At 58.2% G+C, this 15,741-nt stretch overlaps 1 protein-coding gene across 1 annotated transcript in view; it reads left to right on the top strand.

Annotated features, from left to right (window-relative positions):
- CMIP (c-Maf inducing protein) overlaps positions 1–15,741 on the top strand; it is a 234,870-nt gene that overhangs the window by 215,907 nt on the left and 3,222 nt on the right. The window contains exons 11-18 of the mRNA XM_068527631.1: positions 4,263–4,328; positions 5,656–5,682; positions 5,983–6,031; positions 8,590–8,697; positions 11,371–11,487; positions 12,892–13,032; positions 13,829–13,876; positions 14,932–15,078. Coding sequence (XP_068383732.1) covers positions 4,263–4,328; positions 5,656–5,682; positions 5,983–6,031; positions 8,590–8,697; positions 11,371–11,487; positions 12,892–13,032; positions 13,829–13,876; positions 14,932–15,078 — 703 coding nt within the window. The remainder of the gene's footprint in view (positions 1–4,262; positions 4,329–5,655; positions 5,683–5,982; positions 6,032–8,589; positions 8,698–11,370; positions 11,488–12,891; positions 13,033–13,828; positions 13,877–14,931; positions 15,079–15,741) is intronic.

Below are 15,741 nucleotides of genomic sequence, written 5' to 3'. Positions count from 1 at the left end.
TTTCTCATCTGTAAAATGGGTGTCTTCCTCAGAGGGGCTCTTGGGAGAATTTAGGACTTGGTGAGAGTGGACCGCTGTTATCAATAGGACGGCTCCCCAGATGAGAGTCCTGTGTAAAGAATGGAAGGACAGAGGCTCTAATTTGGAATTGAGGGGTCCTATCAGTGCACTGTGGGGGCCAAAGAAGCCATGCTTAGAGCCTGGGCCCAGCTTGGCAGACCATGTCCCCAGGAGCAGGCGGGCACCGCTCCATCTCGAGAGAGTGGGCAGGGGCCCTGGTTAGTTGTGTTCCCATCAGAGGGCCCTCAAATAGTTAGAATTTAACACCTTTGGAAAGTAACGTAAACTGCAAAACGCTCCCTGGAGACTCAAAAAAGGAAAACTATTCCCAGCACAGGTCAAGGCTCACTCTGAGATCATCACCCTGTGAGGCCCAAGCTGGGTGGTACGATGGAAAGAATGTGGACTTGGGAGCTGGACAGAGCAGGTCTGGCCTATAGTTGTTCGGATTCCAGCTCTTAACCTCCTGGGCACGTGGTGTGCGGTTCACACATTTGTTTGCCCACTTATTTATGCATTCTTTCATCAAACACTTACTGCACACCCAGGTGGGCCAGGTTCTGTGCTAAATGCTGGGGACCCAATGCCCCCTGCTCTCAGTCCCTCTGAATCTGAGTAGCACCAAGTTCTGAAAGCAGCGACATTGCCTGCCCGGTGGGCTGGAGCGCGGGACTCTCCTGGCACACGTGTGGCCACAGGCAAAGGGATGCCCTTCCGTCCAGGACGAGAAAAGAGCCGCCAGGCCTCGCTCTGCCCTAGCTCACCCCCAGGGGCCCCTCTGAGGACCCCACCAGCACCCCACCCCAGGGAGCCACACACGGCATTCTCCAGGCTGTGGCCGCGACGGAGCCAGGGTTCAGGTTGGGCGCTGCGAGCCCACAGCCATCACGGCCAGGCCTGCCTGTCGCAGACCCGTGTGCTGGGGGCTTCGGCTTCTCAGAGGCTTGCTTGGCCCCCGTGCCCTCAGGCTGGTGTGTTCTCCCCATGCCGTGCAGAAGATTCCGTGAAATCGGGGGAAATGGTCTGCTTGGAGGAAGCACCGTGTCCACAGGACAGCTCAGAGCTCTGGTTTAACAGCACCGGTCAAGCTGGGTTAACAATTCTACCAAGTGTGCATTGTCTCTGCCGGGCCAAGGCGGCCGCCCCAAATCCTCGGAACCACCCTGCCCTCATTTCCCACGTCCACCCCTCACCGGCCCAGCTTGTCTCTGGTGTTACCTACGCCCCCCTCACCCGGCCCCCCGCAAGCAAGAGAAAGGAAGTCCTCAGCCATGTAGGTTCTAAACCGCTCGTGGAGAGCAGCGCGAGGCCAGACGGCTGGATTTCCTGCTCACGGAGCCTCGTTCAAGTCCAGCTTCTCCCCTCGTGAGCTCTGTGATCTTCAGCAGGTGTCCTGAGCTCTCTGGGCCTCCATTTCTCATCTGTAAGTGGGGGTTATAGGATTAAACGTGTGCTGCTTGACACCTGAGGCCCGTCAGAGGCCCTCAGGATGCTTCAGGCACCTGGTTCACTCTCCCCTTCCGCCCTGAGCCCAGGAAGGCCTGGCTAGCCTGTCCTTCCTGCAGGTGGGCTCAGGCCTCTCACAGCCCGGCCTGCGGCTCTCCCTTCCACCCCAGGTCAGCCTGGCCTGCCAGCCCTGAGGCCAGCGCTACTCTCAGGATGCTCCTGACAGGCGCTCTGCTGGCCACGGGGATCCCACGCCCGTCCCTGGGGCCTGGCCAGGCCCCGGGCTCCTAGCTTCCCAGTCTCTGCCCAACACCCCCACCATGTACCCTAAGATGGTCAGACCGGACGTTTGGAGCAAGTCCAGGAGCCAACTGCAGACTTGGAGCTGGGCAGGGCCCAGGCCAGGAAAGAAGTCTGTCTGCCTCTTCCTCTTCCTTCACCCCTGCATCCTCCCCCTGGTCCTGCGTGAGCTGCCATGACAGAGCCTTCAGGAGGCCGAGCCCCAGGCTGGGGAGACGCTTTCACCTAGACCCCTGCCCCAACCTCCCACTGAGCTTAGCACCTGGACCCAGTGACACACGCAGTTCATTGATCACGTCCCCTTCCTCCGGAGTGAGCCGTGGGCCGGGCTGTGTCTGTCCGGGAACCCAGCAGGTGCCTGCACACCAGGCACGGCCACAGCTCCTCTGACACCCACTCTGATTGTGGGTGATTTAGATACTCCGTAGAGATTCCTGTATTTAATGGCATTTCTACATTGAACATATTTTTTTAAAGCAAAAGAAAAACGAGTACGTGGCCTTTTTTGAGAAAGGAAACAGGCCTGCCTCTGCAGGTGGAAACAGGGGCCACGAGATGTGTTGTTCGGTGGGTAGGAGCACAGACACGGGAGCCAGGCTCCTGGGGTCAAACCCCAGCTCTTACCGACTGTGTGACCTTGGGCCAGTGCCTATCTTCACTGAGACTCAGTTTTTTTGCCTGTAGAATGGGGATGGCAGGTGCATCCAGCTCACCAGGTCTCTGGGAGGAAGACAGGGGCTGATCCATGTGTGTACCTGGAAGAGCCCCTGGCTCGAGACGGGTGCTGTCTACAGTGTTTGCTCCTATTACTTTTAGATTTTTCTGGAAACTATAAGTCAGTCAGTGACAGGTGGGAGGGAAAGAGGGAAGGGGTTTAGAGGGAAGACAAGTCAGCTGCAAAAATCAATGACCGCAGGTATGAGGTCGAAAGGGGTCTCCACGTCCTGATTTGGGCTCCCTGTGCCCAGCCACCCATGGGCAGCATAAAGCACACACCCAGCCTCGGGCACTGGAGTCCGAGGACCTGGCTGTGAATCCTGGCTCCGAGCGTCCTAGCTGCTTGAACTCAGGAGGCACTAGGGGCCTTGCTTTCTCACCTGTAGGGCAGGTGCGATACTCTTGTCCTCAAGTGCCTGTTCTGAGGACTAAGTGAGCCGGGCTGTGCCCACTGCCCGGCCTGGTAAGTGCTTAGCAACCCTCAGCTGGTACCACTGCTAGAACTTATCTCAGGCCAGCAGGCTTTTCTGGGAATTCTTTTCTGTGTGTCCCGCATTTGCATCTTTCCTCGGAACACTCCAGGGTGTGAGCTGGATTCTGAAGGCTGCCACTTTATCATCACTTTATTTGGAGGAAGGAGGGGTGGGAACAGTTCCTACGCCGGGGTTATCTAAACTGTGCATTGTTGGTGAGGGCGACTTATTTGTTCTGGGGGGGGTGAGAAGATCTTCCTCTTTTTTGGAATAAAGTATAGACAGACATACAGCATGTTAACAGATATGGTGTACTGAGAGAGCAATGAGGGAAACTGTTGAGAAAGCTCCTTGGGGCGGCGGGGGGCAGAGGGGTCCAACTGAATGAAAAGAAGGTTGAAAAACAGCGAATTCTGGGACTTCCCTGGTGGTCCAGTGGTTAGGACTCCACGCTTCCACCAGGGGGCACAGGTTCGATCCCTGGTTGGGGAACTAAGATCGCACAAGCCGCACAGCTGTGCCAACAAAACAAAACAAAACAAAACAAAACAGCAAATTCTGTACATCAGGGAGCCCCGGGCCCATAGGACCACAAATTAGGTCTGGGGTCCGGGGCCGTCCTCTGCTTAGGCCAGGTTCCAGCACAGACCAAGGGGCTTAAACAACAGAAATGTATTTTCTCACAGTTCTGGAGGCTGGAACTCTGGAATCAAGGTGTGGGTAGTGTTGGTTTTGTCTGAGGCCTCTCTGCTTGGCTTACAGGTGGTCATCCCTGTGTGTGTGTGTCTGTGTCCTAATCTCCACTTACGAGGACACCAGTCAGGTTGGATTAGGACCCACCCTAATGACCTCATTTTACCTTGGTCACCTCTTCCTGGGCTCAGGTCCTGGGGTTAGGACTTCAGCGTATGAATCTGAGGGGGACACGTTTCAGCCCATGACAGCCCTCCATGCTCTGGAAGATAGAAGGAACGAGGGTCTGGGAACCTGGGTGTGGTGGCAAGGAGGAGGAACCCGGGGAGCTGGATGACTAGCCCCTTCGGCGGCCACAGGGCAGTCTCCGGAGAGGCTTATCAGGCCTCGCGGCCACGCTGCAGACACCAGCTGCTTGTGCCTCGGGGCCCCTGGGAGCCGAGGTGACCAGAGCAGAGTCGGTGCCACGTGGTCTCTGCCAGACTCTCGCCCCGTGTTTGACCCTGTGTGATAACACACCATCAACCTCCCCTTGTCTAGACCAGCCCTGACCGTCGTCCCCTCTCGTTCCAGGTCGGACTATGACGACTGGAGACCGTCTCTGGCCAGCTTGCTTCAGCCCATTCCATTCCCCAAAGAGTAAGTCCCACACACGTCCCCAGCACCCTCCGGCCTGAAAGGACAGCCTCCGCCGTCCACCCCGGCCTTAGCAGGGGGACCGATCAGGTCACGGCACGCACCAGGGGACGCCACAGACGACAGCGGGAGGTGGAGATGGAGGTGTTGGTCCTCAGCTGTGGGACCCCGAGGAGGCTCACTGCCACCCCCAAAAATGGGGAAATCACCTGATTGCACGGCTAGATGGCTTCACTGAGCTAAGAATACAAAGCCCTCCGCACCAGCCCCCACGCGGTCACGTCAGCGGTGTTTATTGTGCGTCAGATGGGCGTAGGAAAACCTGCCTCTCCCGTCTCCGAGGGCCAGGGTAGAAATCCAAACATGATGCATGTGGAATGGCTTTGTGTGCTGCGCGGCCATATGCTGAAAGCTCCCTTAGTCTACCCGTTACGATGATTAGCTCACCCTCCGCAGTGAGCTAGCTGGGCCAGGGACGGACCCTTCAGTCTCTCCTGCGGCCCTTATCCCAGTATCGAATTTATCACGGGAAAATAGGGAGAGAACTCTCTGGTGGATAATGGCCTGCGGAGAAGGGTTTGTCTAAATAACCAGGCCCTAAAATGCCTGCAGGCCTGTTTTGATAGCTGTGAAGAAGCCAGGCCCCGGGAGGCAGCCCCGGGCCCTCTCCGGAGCTGAGGAGCTGACTAACAGAGACTGTGTTTATGAAATGCGGCTCTCCGAGGGGGCATTACACCCAGTAATTACCCCGTTTGCCGGCCCGGCTGGTCCCCGGAGCCCCCAGGATTTGAGACTGGAGAAATCCGACTCCTGAGAGCAGTGGCGTCATTGGCTGCAGTCGCTGTTCCCACAGCTCCGGGGATACGCCTGACGGTGGGCCCATGAGGCGACTCGCCCGGAGAGGGGTCCCCGGTGGCCGCTCCGATGAGTGGCGGTAATTAGCGCGGCCGTGCCCTAACGGTGGAACAATTCACAAGCACACCTGGGTCCCTGGTGCCCGCGTGCGGACGTGCTCACGTGCACCGCGCGGAGCGCCGCTCCTGCTTACTCTGGAGCCTGGTACTCAACGACCGGGGGCTACCGTCATCCCCATTTTCCTTTAGAATTACCCTCCTCTTCGAGTAAGCAGGGGCCTGGGGAGCTCAGCCGTTCCCGTTCCTGTGATCCATGTCATGTCGAGTGGGGACACGATGTCGGTGTTTCATGCTCAACTTCCTCTTCGTTCTTGGAATCAGGCAGAAAGCCTGCCGCCCCCAGAGGAAGGACCCTGGGTCCCTGTGCTGTTGCGAACGCCCTGCTCACTGCGGTTTTCCCTTTGTTTCTGTTCCAGAGCTCTCGCACACGAGAAGTTCACCAAGTGAGTATTTGGGCAACGCCCTTGTTACCTTCTTCCGGGACGAGTGTCCTCTGTCCTGCGGGCGTCCCCCAGCAGCCAGCCCTCCTTCCGGCCCGTCCTCATCACGTGCATTCTGGGAGGCAAGGATGGCTCCTCCCAGAAGTTCTCCCGAGACGTGTGTCCAGGCCCATCCAGGCGTCTCCTGATCCCGCCAGCACAGCCGGTGCCCCGCCCCTCCCCAGCTCTGTCCTCAGCCCCCCATCCTGGCCCGCCCCAGCCAGGACCCTGGGCATGACTCTGCCCCCACCCCGTCTCTTTCAGGGAACTGAAGTACGTGATTCAGAGGTTCGCCGAAGACCCGCGACAAGAGGTGAGGCCTCCCTCTCCCTCGCGGGCACACGGTCCAGGCTGCAGCAGGGCGCATGTGGCTCTGTCAGGGCCCCCTTGTCCCCCGCGGGCATCCATAACAGTTTACAAGGGCTCCTCTGCCTTGTGCATGAACACAGCCCCCGACCCAAGTGTCCAAGCCTGGCCCGTGATGTCAGTGTTTTACTGTAAACTGAGGCTCACCAGAGGTGTTTCCCACCGGCTGTTTCTCCGTAGGGCACGGGCTATGATTTAGGGCCAGGCTGGCACCGGGGCTCCCGACCAGCTCTGAGATATGCCTCGTCCGCTCTGGTCCTGCCGTTCTGAGTACCAGCGGGCCAGGGAAGATGTCTGAGCTGGGATCTGAGCCGGGTTGTATTTCCCGGGCATGGTGGCCTAGGGCCTCCCCGAGGGGCCGCTCTGCCCCTCCAACGGCTGGGCTTCAGGGAGAGGGCATCCTTCCGTCCCAGAGCCCCTGCGTGTGAACAGGGACTCAGAGCGGGCTGGGAACCCGCCGCAGCCGTTCTCCCATTGCATCACCGTAACGACAACCACAGCCTTCACTGGCTGCTCACGCTGTGTCAGGCACAGGCGTTTTCTCATTTAATCCTCACAGCAACCCTATGACTAGGTGCTACCATCATCCCCATTTTACATTAGAACTATCCTCCTTTTAGAGTTGAGAACACTGGGGTTACGTGCCCCAGATCACACAACTGGTACATTGGCCGAGGCAGGATCCTCACCCAGGGAGTTAGGCTCCGGAGCCAGTGCAGGAACCAGCCCTGCAGCGTGCACAGTGGGCCAGGCGGGGCTGCCCTGAGGCGCTCAGGCCCCTTCTCTGTGCACACGGAGTCTGGGGCATGAGGGGTCTGGTTCCCAGGCAGCGACAGAGGTGGACACGTGCACCCCTGGCAGAGCCGGAGGATGAGGGAGGGAGTTATTCTCGGTGGAGCCAGAGTATATTCTAAAGAGGCCACACTATAAAGCCTGGTTCGAGAAGGATCTAGAAGGATCTAGTTCTAAAACACCATGATTCTACACCTGAGTCCAAAAGCGATCCTCAGGCAGAAGCCGTAGACAGGGAGCTTTTAAACGTCTGGGTACCAGCGATGGGTCTCCATTCTTCTTAAACCTGAGCCATCCCTCGCCGTCATCTGAAGCCATCCCTCTGAAGGCAGTCTCAGAATTCCCCTGGAAAGTGAGGCTTCATTTCAGACACGGACTTTGAAGTTGATGAATAAAAGTGGTACCAGCTGCATCCCAGAGCAGAGCAGCAGTGCCAAGTGCCAGGAGGGAAATTTCCCAGCCCGGGTAACACCCGGAAGGCTGCTGAGGACACGGCCCCCCAGCAGGCCCCTCTTGCCAGCCTTGCCTCCCGCTTCCGCCCGCCTCCTCCTCTGATTTCCTCTCCGGGCTCTCTTCCCCTCTCCCCTCTCCTCCTCATTCCTCTCCCCTCCCACCTTCTCCCTCCCAGATGGAGCCATAGTTGTTTTCTTATAAATTCTTTGCTGTATCTGTTGAATAGAGTTTCATACTCTAGATTCCTTGTTTCTCTGAAGTAGCTAAGTTAACGTCCGATAGTCTTCCAACTCAGAGGGAAAAGTCAAAGCCCTGCCGCCCCTGCTTTCTGTTTACTTGTGTGTGGGTTGTGATCAACTGAATATCTGTGAGTAAGTGGCTCTTGGCAGGAGCTTGTCCTTCACTCCTGAAGGAAATGATGGGCCTCTTGTCTCAGCTTTCTTCTGAGGATGGGGAGGAAGAGGAGAAACAAAGGCCTCGGTCTCTCTCTCTCTGCAGTTACAGCGGGGCCGGGGTGGATGTGGAATTCCTCCCATGTGTGTGCACGTGTTTGCACACACGCACACACGCCACCCACACACGGACGCATGGACCCCTGGGGAGGAGGCTGAGAGCCACAGAGAGAGCTGTGCTTTGGACACTGAAATTGCCCCCCACTCTGGACAGAGACCCTTTCTCCTAAGGAGAGGATGTCAGGGTCCCAGAGAGAGAGAGAGAGATCGGCGGGACAAAGGCAAAGCCGGGGGACAGCACCCATGAGGGTGAAGTAGGGAAGCAGGCCAGACCCCCAGAGGTGGAGGGGCAAACGCCCCAAAAGTGAGGGAGTGGGGCAGAGATTCAGAGAGAAAGGAGAGCAGAGAGAGGAATTGGAGACACAGAGAGGGAGACAGAGACCCAGACAGAGAAAGGAGAAAAAAATGCCCCCATCAAAGGTGCAGGAGAAAGCGGCACAGAGGTCCCTTTGCGCCTCTCTACCCCAGCTTGGCCACAGACTTGCTTTATTCAGGGCAACTAAACAAGCCAGGGCCCGGCCCTCCATCCCGAGGAGCTGGAGTTCCCCTGTTTATGGATATCAGAGTTTTTCCCAAAAGGCCTTCCGTGGAATTTAGTAGAAGGCTGGGCGGGTCCGGACTAAACTAAGTTAAACCAGTTCCTTAACTGTGGGACTTGCCTGGGCCTTTGCCGTTTGCGTGTGTGGATCGTGGGCCACCGTCGTCGTGGGTCTGCCGGGGCTGACCAAGCGCTCTCCCCCTGCGGCAGGTCCACTCGTGCCTGCTGAGCGTGCGAGCCGGCAAGGACGGCTGGTTTCAGCTCTACAGCCCCGGAGGGGTGGCCTGCGACGATGACGGGGAGCTGTTCGCCAGCATGGTACGTGACGGGCGGGGGTGGGAGTGACCGGGGCCGAGGGCGGGCACACTGGCTTCCCCGCCCCTGACCAGTGAGAGAGCCGCCCCCCCCCCCCCCCCCCCCCCCCCGAGCCCGCCGGGGCCAGCCCTGGAATTCCCAGGCGGAAAGGATGCTGGTGATGAAGATGGTGATGGTGACGCCGGCCACAAGGGTCACTTCCTCATCTCTTACCTGAGCAGGCACCGAGCCAAAGGCTCCCCCAGCAACGTGAGGAGGGACACTTCCTGCTACCCCATCTTCCAGACGTTACAGGTGTTAACTGCCCAAGCTCACCGGGTTCACTGTAGCGCATTGCTTCGTTCAAGGGACTGAGCGCGTAATGGGCACAGGTATCCTAGAAGGCGCTGCGGATCCATCCGTCAGCTCGTCTGATCCTTTTGCCCCGATACGCCAAGGTCAGGATGACCGGCCCACCTTGGAGATGAGGGATCTGAGATCACCAGACCAATAACCGCGTCCTTGGTGACTCCTGATACTTTCCTTGTGCACTGGGACCGACACCTCACACGCACGATCTTTCTTGATCTCCACGGCAGCCCTATCCCTTAACGACCTCTGTGTGGAAACAGGCACAGAGAGGTGCAGTGGCTTGCCCGAGGTCACACAGGCCTCCGGCCTCCAAGTTCCTCCCTCGGCCAGGGCCACGCTGTCCAGAGCCGGCCCTTCTTCCAGTAGCAAAGAGTGTCCATCTTGTGAAAGGAGGCACAGATGCCCCTTCCCCAGGGCAGATGCTCCTCTAGACGGCCGGCAACCTCACCTAGCCCGCTTGCTGACCAAACCAACTCCGTTCCACGGTCACTCATGTTCCAGAGCTTGAGAAGGCGCAAGCCTAGGCCAGCCGTGGCTAAGGTTGCAGCCCTGCTACACGCTAGCCTGATGACCTCGGATCAGTAACTTGCCTCTCGGGGCTTTGGTTTCCTCATCTGTGAAACGGGGAGCGTAGTCCTGGCGTCTCGGGATTACCATGGTGATTGCCTGTGATAATATATGCGAGGCACCGGGCCAGGGCCTAGCGCACAGTGAGTGCGCAGAAGTGACGGGTGTGGTTATTCTCATCCCTACTGGGCAGCCGGTTCAGTGGGGTGAGCAGCTCACAACGCTCTCCGCGGCGAACTTGGCAGTGTTGGCGCAGTGACGACAGACCCCAGCACTGCCTCTGGATCCTCTCTGGAAAGGGGCTTATTTTTAGGTTCCTTTCCTTACGCACTTGCTCTCCACTCCTCGCCTGCTGCCTGACGTGTCCCCTTTGAGTGCCCTGTGTGTCCTGGAAATGCTGGCCTTGCCTGCCTGCACCGCCTCTCACAGGCTTCTCTGCTCTGATGTCACAGCTTCACCATGGCAACGCCCCGTGGTTCCCCCCACCCCACCCCCACCCCCCCCCCCCGCCGCCCCTTGGTGCGGGGACTGTGAGAGAGAGAAGTCAGGGAGCTGGCAGCTCCCCAGCCTGAGAGATTGCATTTGTATGCCAGAGTTGTTGGTGATGGAGCAGAAAAGAATATACGTGGGGAAGGAAGCAGGCAGCCCCTGGATGGTGATGCGTCGTTTCCGTGGAGACACATGGCACAGATGAGGTCCCCTTGATTAGGCTGCCGTTTCCAACCACAGAAGGGCATTTGCTCTAATGTGAAGTCAGGGGGAGAGCAAACCAGGTGTTTGGGCCTCCCAGCTGTTGGTTGGGGACCCTTGCCCTTGGGCACCCATCTCCAGATGCACCAGAAAGAAACACACTTTTCTTAATGGCCTCCCTGCAGATAACCCAAGATGGAGCAGAATTTGCCAGTTCTTGGGTTCCTGGGGCAGGCGATCACTCAGAATACCTTTGGGACTCACAGGGGGCTTGGGAAGGGGAGACGGGGCTCCGTACCATTCCCTGCCCTACGTGTGAGAGGTGGGCCTGTGCACCCTAAGCAGGGGCTGCCGAGAAGTTTCCGCCAGGTTTGAGAGTGCCAAGACCCAGAGGGCCAGATGTCAGCAGAGTCCCGAGGGGGGCGGGAGAGGGGGCTTTTGTGTGTGTGTACAGAGTGGGGGTAAAACATATATAACATAAATCTTACCACCTTAACCATTTTTTAAAATATTTTTATCGAAGTATAGTTGATTTACAATGTTGTGTTAATTTCTGCCCACCTGAACCACTTTTAAGTGTACAGTTCTGTAGCATCAAGTGCATCGACAGTGTTCTGCAGTCACCACCACCATCCATCTCCAATCTTCATCCAACGTCATCTTCCCAAACTGGAACTGTCCCCACTATAAACAGTAGCTCCCCACGCCCTCCCCGAGCCCCGACACCCCACCCCAACCCCGCTTCTCCTTTCTGTCTCTGTAGTCTGACCCTAGGTCCCTCCCATGAGTGGGACCCTACAGGGTATGTCCTTCTGTGACTGGCTTACTTCACGCAGCACAGTGTCCTTGAGGTTCATCCACATGGGAGCCGGTGTCAGGGAGGGGGTCCTTTGAATCCCCCGGGGAGAGTCTGGTGATCGTTTCAGATGCAGTGTCCAGACTGGGCGTGGGGTGTGTCTGATCAGTGTCTTCTGGTCTCACGATCCTTGTAGCATGCAGAAGGCAGGCACCGCGGGCCACAGCCCACGGCGGTCACTGCCCTTCACCTGGCCCATCTCTCCTCAACAGGTGCACATCCTCATGGGCTCCTGTTACAAGACCAAAAAATTCCTGCTCTCCCTGGCAGAAAACAAGCTGGGACCCTGCATGCTCCTGGCACTGAGGGGGAACCAGACCATGGTGGAGGTAAGGAGCTGGCCCGAGTCCCTGGTAAGGTTGCCGACTCTCCCGGGACTTCATCCCTGTTGATGGAGCACCTTCTAGGAGCTTCTAGGAGCCCCGAGTTATTACAAGAGCTGGGGACACAGCAGCGGACGAGGCAGGCACAGCCCCAGCCCTCCTGAGCTTAGCGGGAGCGGGAGACCTTCATCAGACCATCTGCTAATTTCATTTTAATTTCACTTGTGATCCACGTGGGTCCAAGGGGATCGATTGGGCAGGTTTCTGTTCCATTTGTCTGTTGCTGCAGAACAGACCACCCCCAAATGGGGGCTTCAAACGATAATGCTCATTTACTTGCTCATGGGTCTTGGGATGACTGGACTCAGCTGACCACTTCTCACTCTGAGTGTCTCATGGGGTCGCAGTCAGATGGGGGTGGGCGAGGTCCTCCCAAGGCTGCTTCCCTCACGCGTCTGGTGCTGGCCCGAGGGGACTCGACCAGCGGAGGCTGGAGCAGCTGGGGCTGCCAGGCCGCCGTCCACACAGCAGCCTTGGTCACAGCCTTCCCACTCACCAAGGAGCACACATCAGCCCCGGGCACTCATGTCACCTCTGTCTCCCGCAAAGTCCCCAGAAGCCTGGGGCTTCCAGAGCCACTGACTGTCCAAAGAGACCTGGCAGAAGCTAAATCTCTTTTCCTGACTCAGCCTCAGAAGTGAGGCGGCATCACTTCTGCCACTTTCTGGCCATTAGAAGTCGGTCCCCGGGACTTCCCTGGTGGTCCGGTGGTTAAGACTCCACGCTCCCAATGCAGGGGGCATGGGTTCGATCCCTGGTCGGGGAACTAGATCCCACATGCCTCAACTAAGACCCAGTGCAGTCAAATAAATAAATAAATAAATAAATATATATATATATATATATATATATATGTATATGTTTTTTTTTTAATTAAAAAAAGGAAGTGAGTCACCGAGGCCGGGCCCATAGTCAAGGGGATGAGAATTAGACTTCACCTCTCAGCAGGGAGCGCATCAAAGAATTTGACTCCCAGAGCTTTCCGTGGAAAAGCAAGGGATGGAAAGAGGTGTCTTGTCTTTCGGGCTCTACCAGGCCACAGGGGCCCGGCGTGCATCGTGCCCACAAGTGTTAACCAGGAGCTACCACGCGCTGAGCGCGTGTGCACTAATGTTCCCGTTACACAGAGGGGACACTGGGGCAGGCGATCCCCCCAGCGTCGCACAGCCGGAAGTGCAGAGAGCGGGGAGAGAACAGGACCTGGGAGCGTATGGGTGTGCCGAGCTTGGCCCCCTCCCCAGGCGTGAGGGGCTCTTGGGACAGGCTGAGGGTTCAGGCCTCCGCGCCTTCGAGGACCAGCCCCGCCCAGAGTCTCGGGCTGGCGGTAACCCGCCTCCCGGCTCTCGGCAGATCCTGTGCTTGATGCTGGAGTACAACATCATCGACAACAACGACACGCAGCTGCAGATCATCTCGACCCTGGAGAGCACGGGCGTGGGGAAGCGCATGTATGAGCAGCTGTGCGACCGGCAGCGGGAGCTGAAGGAGCTGGTGAGTCCACGCCCGGCTGCCCGGCCCGGCCCCGGGGCTCCCCTGCCCGGCAGCGAGAGCGTGGCTGCAGTGAGCAGGGCAGAGCCCAGGGACCGTGGCACCTGTGCGGGCCTCCACCTCACTGACTCCTCCTCCAGACCCAGAGAGGTCGGGATTGCCGCCCGCCACTTTCCAGATGATCAGAGAGGCTGAGTCTGTGGCCCAAAGTCAAACAGCCAATATGGGCCTGGTCACGGCCACATCCTGTGTCACCCTCCGAGCCAAGCCTGGCAGTGGCTGTCTGTGCCCCTCCTCCCTCCCCGACTTCCCTCAGGCCCTTCGTTTCAGGGCACGGGGCTTGATTTCCGAACACCAGCACCCGTCCCTCCCGGCCAAAGGGCTCTCTCTGTCCGCGGGCACAGCAGGACAGAAGGGGTGGAGAATTCACACCCCCTGGTCTCCTGGAGCAGCTCTCAACCAGTGACTGGCGGGAGGGGTGGGGTCTCTCTGTGAGATGTGACTTCGCCACCACTTCCCAGAGGCCCAGGGGTAGCGGGGGTGATCACAGCCTCTTCCTTTAGGGGCCTTTGTGGTCTCAGTTCCCCGCTCCCCTGCTGGGGTTTCTTGCGATCGCCTCTCTGGTAAACCACCTGCCCTCAGACCTGGCCTCGGGGTCTGCCCCTGAGACAGAGACCACCATGTTGCCTGCCACTACCAAGAAATACAAACAGTGCCATGAGAGGTGTTACTGGAGGTGCGGGTACCGGGTGAGGGCTCAGGGAAAAGTGGGTCGTAACCAGTCTGGCTTCTCTTGCAGCAAAGGAAAGGCGGGCCCACCAGGCTAACACTGCCCTCCAAGTCCACAGTGAGTTGGTTTCATTCTTCTGCAGGGCTGGGAGGGAAGAAGTGGGGTATCCTCCCTGGTGGGGAACAGCATACAGTGTCTGCTGGAGGTGATGGGAGGAGGTGAACAGGGACCCTATGGTACTTCCCTCCCTAGGAGGGAACTGGGTTGCAGGAAACCAAACATTATGATAAAGATTATTGTTGATATCCATGTTAATATGTTACCAGTTATTCATAATGATGACAGTAATAGCTCATATACGTTGAGGATTCACGTACCAGATAAATTGTGCTGATAGTTCATTTTATCTTATGACAAGAAGCCTATCAGGTTGGTGCCTCTTTCCTTCCCCATTTTACAAGGTCTTCAGGGATCTTAGTTCCTTCTATCCTGCTGCCCCACTGTCCTTGGCACATAGCTTCCACCTCATAGCCCAAACTGGCTGCTCAAGCTCCAGCCATCTTATCTCCATTCAAGCCAGGAGGAAGGAGGAAGAGGCAAAGAGGAACATGCCCCTTCCCTTTAAGGACCTTCCTGGAAGTTCTGTGGGACACGTCTGCTTGTATACCGTTGTCCAGGTTCAGCACGTGGCCCCACCTAGCTGGGAGATTAGCCTTAATCCAGGGCAGCCAGTTGGCAGCTAAAACTCAAGGATTCTATCACAAAGATGGAAGGGACCCTCAGTGACCTCAGAGTCTAGCGCTCACATACTCCTTGAAAGGGCCTCAGTGTTTGCGGGTGGGAAATGGGCGCAAGCTCCCGCCTGGGGAAGTGAGACGGTCGGACACACGTGCACGCACACGCCTGCGGGAGGGACGTGGCCTCGGAACACCCCACTGGTGACTCAGGCCGTGAGTCAGCTCCGAAGGCTTTCTCCAGCTAGGCAGCTGCCCGCCACGGAGACGTGGAGGCGGCCGCGCCCTCCCTGACACCCCGTTTGTCCCAACCCACTGGACCATGCTCTCCTCCCCGCCACAGCTTTCTGTGGGGCTGGGGAGGGGAGGCTCAGGGCCTCGGGGAGCTGCTGGCAGCCCCAGGCCTCCTGAGACCCCGCCTGCCCGTCCCGTCTGCAGGATGCTGACTTGGCCCGTTTGCTGAGCTCTGGCTCCTTCGGAAACCTGGAGAACCTCAGTTTGGCCTTCACCAACGTAACCAGTGCCTGCGCTGAGCACCTCATCAAACTGCCTTCTCTCAAGCAGCTAAACCTGTGGTCCACTCAGGTACATATGGCCTGCCCCCTGCGCCCTCCTCCGTGCCCACTGTGCACCCCTGCCCCAGACCTGCCCCGCACCCTCCTCCATGGCTGGCTTTCTGCCCAGAACCCACGCCTCCTCCGCGGCTCAGCGCCCACGTCCCCCAGAGGGTCCCAGGCCAGAGAAGGTTTAGCCCCTCGCGAAGCCCAGTGGCCCGTCCCACAGTTGGAGTCGCCAAGGCCCAGAGCAGGGACGTGCCCGGCACAGCTGACACGTGACACTGGTCTCACACCCCTGCCCAGGGGGCGTGCAGGCGGCTGGTGGGTCTCCTCCGTGTAATAATGACCACAGCGCACGGCGCTCGCTGCCCGTGCTCAGTACCGATTGGGCTGTTAAACACGTACCAGCACGTGTGGTCTCCACTCCACCGTGAGGTGCAGGCCCTGCCGACACCCTCATCTCACAGAAGAGAACCCGGGCGTTGCCAGCTGCCCTGCTGTCCCGCTGTCCCGCCCAGGGAAGGGCCACCTCGGCTCCCGCTAGTGGCCACGAGTCACTGAGTTCAAAGCCACCCTTGACAGATAGATGGCAACACCGACTCCAGGGGGGCCCTTGTCTGGCCCGCGGCACCGGCAGAAGCTGGATTTGAACCCGGTCAGGGCACTGGAGTCTCTGGAGAGAAGCGAGAGC

The sequence above is a fragment of the Eschrichtius robustus genome, chromosome 19, assembly GCF_028021215.1.
Source record: "Eschrichtius robustus isolate mEscRob2 chromosome 19, mEscRob2.pri, whole genome shotgun sequence".
In the NCBI taxonomy this organism is placed as follows: Eukaryota; Metazoa; Chordata; class Mammalia; order Artiodactyla; family Eschrichtiidae; genus Eschrichtius; species Eschrichtius robustus.
This window is presented reverse-complemented; position numbering and strand designations above follow the sequence as displayed.